Source organism: Magnolia sinica, chromosome 3 (assembly GCF_029962835.1).
Source record: "Magnolia sinica isolate HGM2019 chromosome 3, MsV1, whole genome shotgun sequence".
Taxonomy (NCBI): Eukaryota; Viridiplantae; Streptophyta; class Magnoliopsida; order Magnoliales; family Magnoliaceae; genus Magnolia; species Magnolia sinica.
Window position 1 is genome coordinate 61400329 of NC_080575.1, and position 12797 is coordinate 61413125.

General features: G+C 40.7%; 1 protein-coding gene across 2 annotated transcripts in view; it reads left to right on the top strand.

The window, feature by feature from the left end:
- LOC131239956 (ATP-dependent DNA helicase Q-like 5) overlaps positions 1-12797 on the top strand; it is a 69576-nt gene that overhangs the window by 29597 nt on the left and 27182 nt on the right. For both annotated transcript variants that reach the window (XM_058237920.1, XM_058237919.1), the window contains exons 7-11: positions 11850-11903; positions 12025-12099; positions 12251-12304; positions 12539-12583; positions 12679-12773. In XM_058237920.1, coding sequence (XP_058093903.1) covers positions 11850-11903; positions 12025-12099; positions 12251-12304; positions 12539-12583; positions 12679-12773 — 323 coding nt within the window. The remainder of the gene's footprint in view (positions 1-11849; positions 11904-12024; positions 12100-12250; positions 12305-12538; positions 12584-12678; positions 12774-12797) is intronic.

Sequence of the window (12797 nt, forward strand, 5' to 3'; positions counted from 1 at the left end):
CAAGTATATCCATAAGTTTAAGGGCTTGTAAGGTATGTGCGGGATGCATTATGCTTACTCTAATGCAAAATGCCTCAATGTCAGGAGATGAGTTTAATACTTAGCCAAAATGCAAGAATGCACATGATGCATGATTATAACTAACAAATCCACGGAGTGAATGCCAAACTCAAATTGTAATTCAGTGGGCCGCCACAGTCATAATCGTACTACATAGTCCATACAGTCGCTGAATCACTTAAGAACCATTGGGGTTGACACCCATGCTTCAGACACTAGTTGTCGATCTCGCTACCCGCTAGTGGGGTTGTATACCACCACTAGGCGCGCTAGTGATGGACCCTCTTTCGCGCTTCTCCTCGCTGGTGGGGTCAAGCCGGTCCATGTTCGCACCTCAGCCCTAAAGCAGGTTGGACTTACCCCATCTCATCTTGGCCTCGGCAGTGGGAGTCAAATCCATGACCCATGTGTCCACCTATCCCGATAGAAAGGCATCCCTAGGTACCCTCGGGGTTTAGGGACCTTCAACCAAGGGGCCTTTTTTACCCCTACTATTTTGCATTTCCGGTGTCCCGCCCTTACAAGGATAAACAAATCATATCATATCATCACCAACATCAATTTACCAAGTATTGTCTATATCATACGGTATGACTATGGTGGACTTAAGTATAATTGGTGTCATGCATGAAATCAAGTATTCATGCCATATGACATTCATCCAAAGCAAGTGGTACTCATGTGCACATGGATGACTTAATCAGTTTTCTTGAAAGGGAGCTCATACAATTAAACTAGGAACCACTTAATGCATAATCAAGGATATGAGGTAACACTACCAAGCACTTTATGAATGTATCAAGCATTCATGAGTTCATCATACTCATGATGCATGAACCGAATCTATATGCAAATATGCTATCACGTGCCTTAATTAGCCCATACACATTTACCAAACCGCTCCCTCAATCATGATCATTAGGCCGGCTACTATCCATCACTATATTAATACAAAATACTATCATTACTACCGTTTATAGGCACTAAGATCATGACTACATTGATTGCCTTATTAGTTTACTAGTAATCTTTTTCATGACTAGGGCGGCAAAGAATTACCTTGCCTTTGATTGTTTCATTATTTAGTCCCAATTAGTTCTTAAGTTAGCTTTAATTGTGGTTTCACCCTTTGTATTTATCATCACACCTTTAATTCCATTAGTAAGTGGTTGATTTAAGATGTACATAGTGGCCCAAGTGAAGGTCCGAGCCCACTCTAGTCGGGTTCACGAGAGGCCCATTAGCTTTGTCTGGGCTTAGGCGTTTGGGCCCTAAGATGTGATTTTGGGTAAGGCCCAAAAGAATCACGTTGGTTAATTTGACGGTGTAGTTGAAGGCAAAGGCGAGAAACTTAGGCCAATGTATCGATAAGTATTGCCAATGCATTGATATCGTCAAAGTATCACCAATATTTTCAACTGTGTAAATTCTAGGTACCGTTTGTATTGCCCATGTATCAATATTGCTAATGTATTGCCAATATTTTTGACTGCGTAAATTCCATGTGTTGCTTGTATTGACAGTGTATCAGCAATATTTCGATAATATCGCCAATGTATAGATGTCGCTAAAAATCAGTTTATTATAAAATTCCCATTTCATATTTTTTATATGGGCACATGGTTGTATGCAATGTTCAATTTGTTGACAATAATATCACGATATTATTATTATCGTAACATGGGCGGTATTGAGACTACAATTTTTTGTTTCCTTTCCAGTTGTCGATGATTTATTGGAAAATATTGTGTTGCTGATATTTTGAAATATTAATGGATGTTTGGATGGAAGGTTGGAGGTTGGATGGATAGATGGGATGGTTGGACTGATTTCTTAAGGCATCACATGCTTTTAGGCCTCTATTAAATGGAAACTTATCATGTATGCATTCTTTTTGCATTTTTTTAAAACTTAAATATGCAAATATGTATATTTTAACATCTCCTGAAGTTTCACTAAAAACTTCCACTATTTCCCCCCATGTTTCCCCATATATCCGGTTAACAGCATTATCAATAATATTATTTCCATATCCTCGGCCAACAAAACTTGTAGTGATACCGACACTTCGAACATTGATAACACATATTTCATGATGGGTGACTAGGGCTTGGAATCCAGGGGAGAAAGGGAATAAAGTGAGGAGAGAAAGGGGGGGGGGGGGGGGGGGGGATTTCACCTTCAGCCTTTGGTGGGCTACACGTTGGAGCACAATGTGTGGGCCTCACACAGTGGGGTCCACTCAAAAGGGTCCAATAGAATACATTAAGGTGGGGTTCATTTAGGTCCCTCATTAAGTAACACATCAAGGGGAAAGAAAGAAGGATTATTATACAACAAATGGGGTGTCCTGCAGTTTGCGTGGCTGATCGTCCTTCCATCTTGGCCCTTGATCTTCATGTAGGCCATCCTTGAACTTGAGATCAAGATACCACATCCGGTGGGCCTCGAGAACTGACGTCCCATCGGGATAGTAAGAGGTGTATGATAAGAGGAACTACTTGCCTCTCGAAAACAAGGAGGTGGTTGATCGGATGGATGTTGGAGGGTGATTTGGGCGCTCGAGTGGCCCACAAATTTGGACGGTGGAGTTGGAATCTGGGCGTCCGTAGATAGTCTCTTCCTCCCTCCAATCCCTCTTCTTCTCCTCTTCCTTCTTTTGTGTTGTTGTGACTTAAAGGCGTAGGATTCTAATGGGTTGTTTAAACCATGTAAGGGGGGTGGAATTGAGAGAAGGGGCTGGAATTCAAGTGTTCTGGGCTTAGAATTTAGGCACTATAGTGCCCAAAAATTAAGCTATGCTAGCCTTTATATAGATGAGGGTTGATTAGTCTTAATTTTTCTAGACTTTTGGTGAGGTGGATGGCCCACCTCGATTCATGGGGGATTTGTCCCTCCAATTACATGCTCAAGGGAATGGAATGACCCTTTATTAGTGATTTTCTACTTTTCTAGAAACAGTGATGCTAGGTGTCCACCTTTTCCTTAAATTATGGAGCATGGTTTTGACTTTAGGGAAAAGGTGCTAGTCACCTTTATTATGGGGTCTTAACACTTAATTAATTAGGCTTAATTGGGAGCTAGAACCTAGTTAAAGTATGTTTAAGCATATTAATGGTTTTTTAGAATTAGATGAGGTGTCCAAACCTCCTTGATTCATGGGATATTTTTGACTTTTATGTCCATCACTTTATTAAGCTAACTTAAGTATACTTTATAATGGTTAAACATGGTTCATGGTTCAGGAATTTCAATTAATTTAGTATAATGTTGGTCTAGGTGTCCCACCTCTCCTCATTTTAACGAAAACTTTTGACTTTTGCTAATAAAGTTGGATTGCTTTATTAGTTCATTTATAAAGGCACTTTTTAAGAGATGGGACATGATTAAGAGGTGTTGTTAGGGTTTATTTACCCTTAAGAGAATAATAATCCCTGTGGTGTTGTTGTGACGTCATCTTGATGCCATCATGGTGATGCAATATAGAGGTTTTAAGCAGATATCTGCGCACATGAGAGTTGAATTGTTCTTCATGCTATTCCTCGAGATCGGGAGTGCATACCCGCGCACGGAAAGTACCGTCAAATACATACTGATGAGGTGGTCATCCTGATATAGGTTTCAAGCCTTTCTGATATTTTTTTTCTCGGGTGAGCACGTTAGGGTTTTTCCCGGGTACATTAGGTAACTGTTGAAGCGTAGTTTGAGTCACGACCTAGTCGAGGAGGGGTATGGGTGTTACAAGTTTACCCTCCTAAAAAATTTGTCATTGAAATTTCCACTCTTGGCCAAGGAGCAACACAATCTAAAAGAGGAAGATAACTCAAAAGTTTTTTATTACAAAAGTTAAACGTTTCTTAGTTATTTATATTATATAATATAAATAACTATGGCGCCCCACTGCACCTTCATGAGCAGGATGGTGTTGGTTCGGAGGATCCAAGATGTGGAGTGGATGCTCTACATATGACACGTTCTTATGAACTTCGATTGGTTGCTAGTCGATGATAAGCTCGGTATCAGGTTCACACTTCCGCAGCATGGATACATGGAACGCATCATGCACATTTGTCAGCTGTGGAGGCAAGGCAAGCCAATAAGCTATAGGAAATTGGAGATAGGACCCCAGTATAAGAACTTGAGAGTACATAGGAATCCCCACAAGAACATAAAATTCAATATTCAGAGATTCCTAGGTTAAGAACTTAGACAAACACATTAGGATCCGATAATCTTAAGAACTTAATTTTATGTTTGATAGCCTAGTAAGCGAGTTCAATCAAGTAGCTAATAGTCGGTGACCATTTCTTGTTGTAGACTATAGCGCTCAAAAGGAAAATGAGGGCTAGAGTTGCAACAAAGCACGTGTCTGAGGAGCCTCGACCCCAAGCACCAAATGCCTTAGGAGATTCAGTGACTATTTAGGAGATACTGAGGTCTATGGCCTCCTTGATGGAGCGTTGGGAGCGGAAGTCTGCTGAGGCATCCACCGTGATCGAGCATACTACCTTACTACATGAGTTCCTGGCTCTGAGACCCCTGCGGTTCAAGGGCCTGCCCAATCCATTAGAGGCAGATAGATGGAAGACTCAAATAGTAAGTTTTTTCTCACTGTAAACTTCACCTTTAACCCAACATCCTTTCTAAATTAGGGTTTTTTTCGGATGAGAATACCCTTGCTACTACAAACCCATTTCTTGAAATCTTCTCTTCTTACGAGAACAACCTTGCTATAAAAAATCCATCTTCCTGAAATCTTCTCATCTCTTCATATTTCTTCCTGAAATTGTCTCCTTTCCATTTCTAAAGTTTAGAGCTTTTTTTGGACGAGAATACCTTTGATACCAGAAACCCATCTTCCTGAAATCTTCTCATCTCTTCCTAGTTCTTCCTGAAATCTCCTCTCTACCATTTCTAAACATTTTCTTCTTGCTATAATAATACAACAAATTTTTACTTCTTTTTCTTCCTTTTCTTTTGTCAATCTCCACCTCAAACCTGTTACGTTGAACAGGTATTTGAGAGATAGAAAATGAAGAAAATGGTGGTTTCATCCAAGAAGCCACGCATTGCATGTATATTTGAAGAAATTCTTGTAAACCCTAAACCCTTAACCCGTCACCCTATAATTACAAGTACTTGGTCAATTTGCATCACTCTTTAAACCCTAAACCCTAAAAATTTGCACTCGCACGAGTTCTCGGTCAACTTCACCGAGTTCTCCGTCAATTTTGCACGAGTTCTTGGTCAATTTGCCAAAGTTTCTCGGTGAATTTCAGTGAGTTCTCAGTGAATTTCAGTAAGAAACTCGGGCAAATTGACCGAGAACTAGCTGAAATTCACTAAGAAACTCAGACAAAATTGACCGCGAACTCACTGAAATTGATCGAGAACTCCTTGAAATAGATCGTAAACTTGGGCAAATTGACCAAGAACTCGCTGGAATTGACGGCGAAGTCGTTGAAATTGACCGAGAACTCGGGCAAATTGAACGAGAACCAAGAACTCGCTGAAATTGATCAAGAACTTGCTGAAATTGATCGAGAACTTGCTGAAAATTGACTGAAAACTCGCTGAAATTGAGTGAGAACTCATGCAAAATTGGTCGAGAACTCGTGTAAATTCACCGATAACTCGTTGAAATTGACCGAGAAATCGGTGAAATTGATCGAGAAGTCATTGAAATTGATCGAGAAGTAGGTCAAATTCGCCGAGAACTCGCTAAAATTGACCGAGAAGTTGGTGAAATTCACCGAGAACTCGGGCAAATTGATCGAGAACTCGCTGAAATTGACCGAGAACTCGGGCAAATTTCATCGAGTTCTTGGTCAATTTCAGGGTGTTCTCGGTTAATTTGCCCGAGTTCTCAGTCAATTTCAGTGCGTTCTCGGTCAATTTGCTCGATTTCTTGATCAATTACACTAACTTCTCGGTAAATTTCGGCGAGTTGGTCAATTTCGGTGACTTCTCGGTCAATTTTATCGAGTTCTCGGTCAATTTTTGCGAGTTCTCAGTCAATTTCACTGACTTCTCGGTCGATTTGCCCGAGTTCTCGGTAAATTTCACCGACTTCTTGGTCAATTTCATCGAGTTCTCGGTTAATTTCATCGAGTTCTCGGTTAATTTCATCGACTTCCAGCGCGTTCTCGGTCAATTTGCACGAGTTCTCGGTCAATGACTTCCAGCGCGTTCTCGGTCAATTTGCCCGAGTTCTCGGTCAATTACGGCGAGTTCTCGGTCAATTACACCGAGTTCTCGGTCAATTTCACCGACTTCTTGGTCAATTTTAGCGAGTTCTCGGTCAATTTCACCGAGTTCTTGGTCAATTTCGTCGAATTCTCGGTCAATTTCACCGACTTCTTGATCAATTTCAGGGAGTTCTCGATCAATTTTACTGACTTCTAGGTCAATTTCAGTGAGTTCTCGGTCAATTTTACCAACTTCTCGGTCAATTTCATCAAGTTCTCAATCAATTTCACCGACTTCTCGGCAATTTTGTCGACTTCTCAGTCTATTTCAATGAGTTCTCGGTCAATTTCAGCGCGTTCTCAGTCAATTTGCCTGAGTTCTTGGTCAATTTCACTGACTTCTCGGTCAATTTTGGCGAGTTCTCGGTAAATTTCAGTGCCTTCTTGGTCAATTTGCCCAAGTTCTCAGTCAATTTTGGGGAGTTCTCGGTCAATTTCATTGAGTTCTCGGTCAATTTCACCGATTTCTCATTTATTTGGGGTTTATCTCTCATTCCCTTTGAAGGCTTGAGTGAGAAAGAGTTGTTTGAATCAATCCCTAATTGGAGTCTCCCATTGATGACAAAGGGTCTTCATCTCTTGGCATGGACTCTCTTGAATCCAACTCCTTGCAGATTACCTCTATTAAGTTGAATGGTGACAACTATCTTCAATAAGCATAATCTGCAAAAGTGTTCTTGGGAGCCCGTGAGAAGCTGTCGTATATTTTGGATGATCTTCCAAGCTCTACAGATGCTACCTACAAGTTTTGGACAAAGGAGAATTATCAAGTTATTGCATGATTGTTGAATCGTGTGGATTCTTCGGTTAGCCACTCAATGATGTTTTTATCCTCGGCTAAAGACATTTGGGATACGCTTCATGATATGCTCTCGAAGTCTCAAAATTTTTCACAGGTATTCCAGCTTATTCAAGAAATTGGTCGGTTCTAACAAAACTCAAGATCATTAAAAGATTACTATTTGACAGTTTGGGGCATGTGGGATGAGCTAGACCTGTGTCAATCTCTTCCTTCCAAATGTAAAGATGATCATGAACATGCCTATAAGTAACGGGATGATACTCGTATCATGCAGTTCTTAGCCAAGTTGAACTCTGATTATCTTAATATTCCGAATCAGGTTGTTGTGTAGGATCCTCTTCCCCCATTGACGACAGTTTACGTCATGTGCCAGCGTGCTACTGTCACCGCTCTTCCCATTCATTTATGTCACTAGAGCGTTTGACACATCTTGCTAGCGATCAGTCTTCTATTCTTCTTGGCCTTCAGGCACCATTCTTGAGTTTAAGGCACATTTTTTGTTATGGTGGTCGAGGTAGAGGCTGCGAGGGAGATTGCAGTCATGGCAGTCGTAATCTTCATAGTCGTGGTGGACGTGGACGAGGCATGATGGTTAATGCATTTGTTCACATTGCGGTGGAATCAATCATGCTGTTAATTATTGCCAGTAGCTCCATGGCCATCCTACGTGTGTTGCTGCTTGCGTTGCTTCCACAGTTGCCCCTGAGGGACAATCTTCCATCCCAACAATTGAGCAGTCTTCTTCAGGGGAGTCTCTCATCATTTCTCGGGCTACATATGATGCCTTGATGCGGGTTCATGTTCGTGATATTCGTGAACCTTCTCACGCAGTTTTGGCCTAGTTAGGTACTGCTCTTCTTGAGTCATCCTCTCCTACCTCCTGGGTCATAGACTCTGGAGCATCCTCCCATATGACAGGTAAGTCACAACTCTTTTCCTCTTATTCTCATTCTCCCTACACTCAGTTATGTCACAGTCGCAGATGGAACTCAAACTCCCATCTCTTGCATGTGCCTCGTTTTCCATTAAACTTATCGTCTGTTAGCTCTCTTACTAAATCATTGAATTGTTCAATTACCTTCTTCCCTTCTCATTGTTTCTTCCAAGACTTACAGATGAAGAGAGTGATTGGTGGGGGGTCATGAGCGAGGAGGCGTTTATCCTCTTAATGATACACCCGTTGTGCTTCTAGCACCCTTTCTATGGATCGAGAGTCCATGACACAGTGGCACCGCTGCTTAGGCCACCCATCATTAGCTAGATCGAGACTTTTGTTTCCCTCCTTATTTGTCACTAAATCGTTATGCTGGATATTTGTGAATTGTCTAAACATCATCGTGCTACGTTCCCTCCTAGCTCTTATTGGAGGAAACCTCAACCTTTTGTTTTGGTTCACTCGGATTTTCGGGGACTAGCTCCAGTTATCTTTACTTTTGGATTTAGATATCTTGTAACCTTTATTGATGATTATTTGCGCATGACTTGGGTTTATCTTTTTAAATCTAAAAGTGAAGTGTTTGATGTGTTTTATTATGAAGTGTGCACTCATTTTCAATGTTCCATCAAAACCTAATAATTGAGGGGGGGGGGGGATACATGTCCACTGCTTGTGTCCTTACAGGAGCATGGTATTTTGTCTCGAACGTCCCGTGCTCTCACACCTCAACAAAATGGTATTGCAAAATGAAAGAATCATTATCATCTTGAAGTTGCTCACGCACTTCTCCTTGTTATGCACCTACCTAAACATTTTTGGGGTGATGCTTTTCTAACTGCTACCTTTCTTATTAATCGTATACCCTCACGTATCCTATCTTACAAATTTTCATTTACTATATTGTATCCTCATGACAGTCCCTTTCCTCTATCACTTAAAGTTTTTGGTTGCACATGCTTTGTTCAAATTGTGGATGGAAGTAATGATAAACTTAGCCCCAGGGCAATTAAATGTGTCTTCTTAGGGTACACTCGGAGTCAGAAAGGGTATAAATGTTATGACCCCTCGACTTGTAAGAAATATGTCTCTGTCGATGTAATCTTCTTTGAGGATGTTTCTTTTCTCCGATCTCTCTGTGATCCTCTTGCAAGTCAGAGGGAGCATGACTCTTATACTCTTCCTATTTCCACTAGTGATCATGAGGAAACTCCTCTGCCCTCCGTTCAGCATCCTATTGGTGATTTGAGTGACCTTAAGCTTCTGTGGGTATATCATCGTCGGGATAAATCTTCACATGCTCAACCATCCACCCTTCCACTCACTTAGGATGTTGGCTCATGTGACTCTTCTACCCTGAGTCTGGATCTCCCCATTTCCTTGCACAAAGGGTCACGATCTTGTACTTAACACTCTATTAGTAATTTCGTTTCATATTATCATCTTTCACTGTTCTTTTAGTCGTTTCTAGCTTCCCATTCATCACAGACTATTCCTCAGTCTCTCTCACATGCTCTTCAAAGTCCTGACCAGAAGGCGATGATAGAAGAAATATATGCTCTTGAGAAGAATCATACTTGGGAGCTTGTGCCTCTTCCTTCAGGGCATAAATTTGTTGGACGTCGATGGGTTTGCACGATCAAGTTCCTTCCAGATGGCTCCATTAATCACTATAAATCTTGGTTTGTTGCTAGGGGCTACACGCAGAATCATGGATGATTGCGTGTATCTGCAAGGATTAGTCTCACTTCAAAAAAGAGGTGGGGACACCCCGTGTCTTCAAAAAAAGAAAAAAAGAAAAGAAAAAAAAGAATGCGTTTCTCCATGGGGATCTTGTAGAGGAAGTCTACATGCATCAACCTCGAGCTTGTATGTCGATTGAAGAAAGCTCTTTATGGACTCAAACAATCCCTGCGTGCATGGTTCGAAAAATTTAGTCAGGCTCTCATGGAGTTTAGCTTCGTTCGTAGTCATGCTGATCTTTCCCTTTTTATATATCATCGATCAACAGGCATCATGGTTCTCATTGTGTATGTGGATGATATTGTTCTATCCGGTAGTTATTCGGTTGGAATGTGAGATGTCAGAATTTCTAAAGACGAAGTTTGAGATCAATGATCTTGGTCCTCTTCGTTACTTCCTAGGAATTGAAGTTGGTCACTACTCATCCGAGGTAGTCTTGTCACAATGAAAATATGCGCTTGATATTCTCATGGAGACTGGCATGTTAGGATGCAAACTTGCTACCATCCCCATTGATACTTTGCAGAAGTTTTGGCCAGATGATGGTGCTTTCCTTTCTAATCCCGGGATGTATCGACGTCTTGTAGGCTGGCTCATTTACTTGACTATCACTTGCCCAAATCTCTCCTTTGCGGTGGGCGTTGTTAGCCAATTCATGCAAGCTCCTCGTTCTTCACATCTCACAGCTGTATACTGCATACTTTGGCATCTAAAATCAGCCCTAGGTCTTGGCCTCCGCTTTCATTCGCATGGTCATCTTCATCTTTCTGGCTATTCCGATGCCGATTGTGTAGGTGGTACTTATGATCGCCGCTCTACATCCGGCTTCTATACTTATAACTGGTTGTTGCTCGGTCCTTGGTTGAAGCAGAATATCGTGCTATGGCTCATGCGACGTGTGAGCTCATTTGGCTTCGCACCCTTCTTGCAGAACTTGGCTATCCTCCGACTCCCATTCCTCTTCATTGTGACAACCAAGTGGCCATCTATATTGCTTATAACCCGGTTTTCTACGAGCGAACCAAGCATATTGAGGTCAATTGTCACTTTATCCGGGAGAAAGATACCTCTAAGGAAATCATCACCCCTTCTATTCGATCCGAGGATCAACTTGCTGATGTTCTTACAAAGTCTTTGAGTCAAGATGCTCTTCATTGTGTTCGTGACAAGTTGGGCATGATCGACATTTATGCTCTAACTTGAGGGGGAGTTTAGAGAGTGTTAGTTTATAGTGTGTGTGGTTAGTGGCTCTTTAAATGTAAGTGCATGTGCACTCTTTCCTCTTCTCATGTAGTGTACTATATGCTCTATTCTAATAAAATGTTGTGTTAGGGCATGTTGGCTAACAAACAACATTTCCCCAAACTCTCTTCTTTCCTCGTCTTCTCTCCCACACTTCTCCTCTTTTCTCCACACCATAATCATCAAATCATCTTCTACTCTATTTTCTTTTTGCACAAGCGATTCTCAATGAACAATTTCAGTCAATGTTTATGTTGAATCTGATTTTTGCTTCCTAAAAGCAATGCCAAATGGACCCTAAAAAAATAGAACAATTTCATTGGTGCGCTTTGCCTAAACATATGCAAAGTCCATTTTCATAAGGAACATGGATAATTAGTCTCCTATGATGAACTGCTACAACCGTAATCTATATTTTAATGGGGGTAGTAGTGGCTATATTTTATCAAAGCTGAGTATAATAATAACCATATTTTTTATGAAGGAAAGAAGAATTTATTACCAACCATATTTGCTTAAACCAGTTGTAAAATACACTATATGATGGGACCACTCAAAGTTAGCTATAACATTCTTAAACTGAATCCTGCACTACTGAATTAGAAGATCTTGCCCTGATCTCCGGGTGCCACATTCAACCCACTATTTTAGGCAATGACAAAAGTGTCGCTTCTTTGTGGTTAGAACTTTTTTGCCTGTCTAGTAAAGGAACTTTCTTTATGCTAGCAACTCTTAGGAGATTTCATCCTCTCATTTGAACCACATTATAATTTACTTTTCTCCAATGTCAGGCAGGACTTATAGTGTACTCTTTTTGCAGTCTGAAACAGATTTAGTTAGCAAGTATCTTCGTGACAAAAATATCTCTGCAAAGGTCAGTATCTCATTTTCAAGTTTCTACTTTAAAATGGGTGCATGTTTCTTTTGAAAACCATGGTAGTTTTTCTAATAAACTGGAACATTGTAAATTGAGGTGATTACTGCTTGCTTTGTAGAGTTACCACAGTGGTATTCCAGCAAAGGAACGGAGTCGCATACAGGAACTATTTTGTTCCAACAAGATAAGAGTGGTAATGCTATGATTCTGGTTGTCAGCCTGACAGGTTTTTGTATGCCTTATATTGTATATGTGCTTTTTATTGCTTGGCATCTTCTTAGATATAAATAGACTGTGCCATTTGCTTTCCAGAAGCATTTACTCTGTTTTCTTTTGTGATGAAGGTAGTGGCAACTGTGGCATTTGGCATGGGTCTCGATAAGAGCGATATTGGAGCTGTATGGATGAATAATACTCATTGTCCATTAATTTTTCTGTATCTTTTAACATAAAATTGTTTTTATTCTCTTTCTACAATAATCTTGTATTAGTCTGTTGTCTCCACGGTTAAAACTTTCCCATAATGTGCTTTTCATCATCATGTAATTTCCCATAGTGCAGTATCCATGTACTTTTCATCATATGTAGTGATTATAATTTTCGTGCTTCCTGAAGGTGTCTTTCCTTTTCAGGTGATTCATTATAGCTTGCCTGAAAGCTTAGAAGAATATGTTCAGGTGGTTATAGTTGTCAACTTCTAGAAGTTGCAGAAATTTCTGTTGGTTTTACTCAACTAGTTTAAATTCAGATGATGGATTATATGTTTTTGTAGGAGACTGGGCGTGCTGGAAGGGATGGCAGGTTGTCTTATTGTCATCTCCTTCTTGATGATATCACTTATTTCAAGCTTCGCAGCCTTTTGCACAGGTGACAATCCCACCCCCCCCCCCC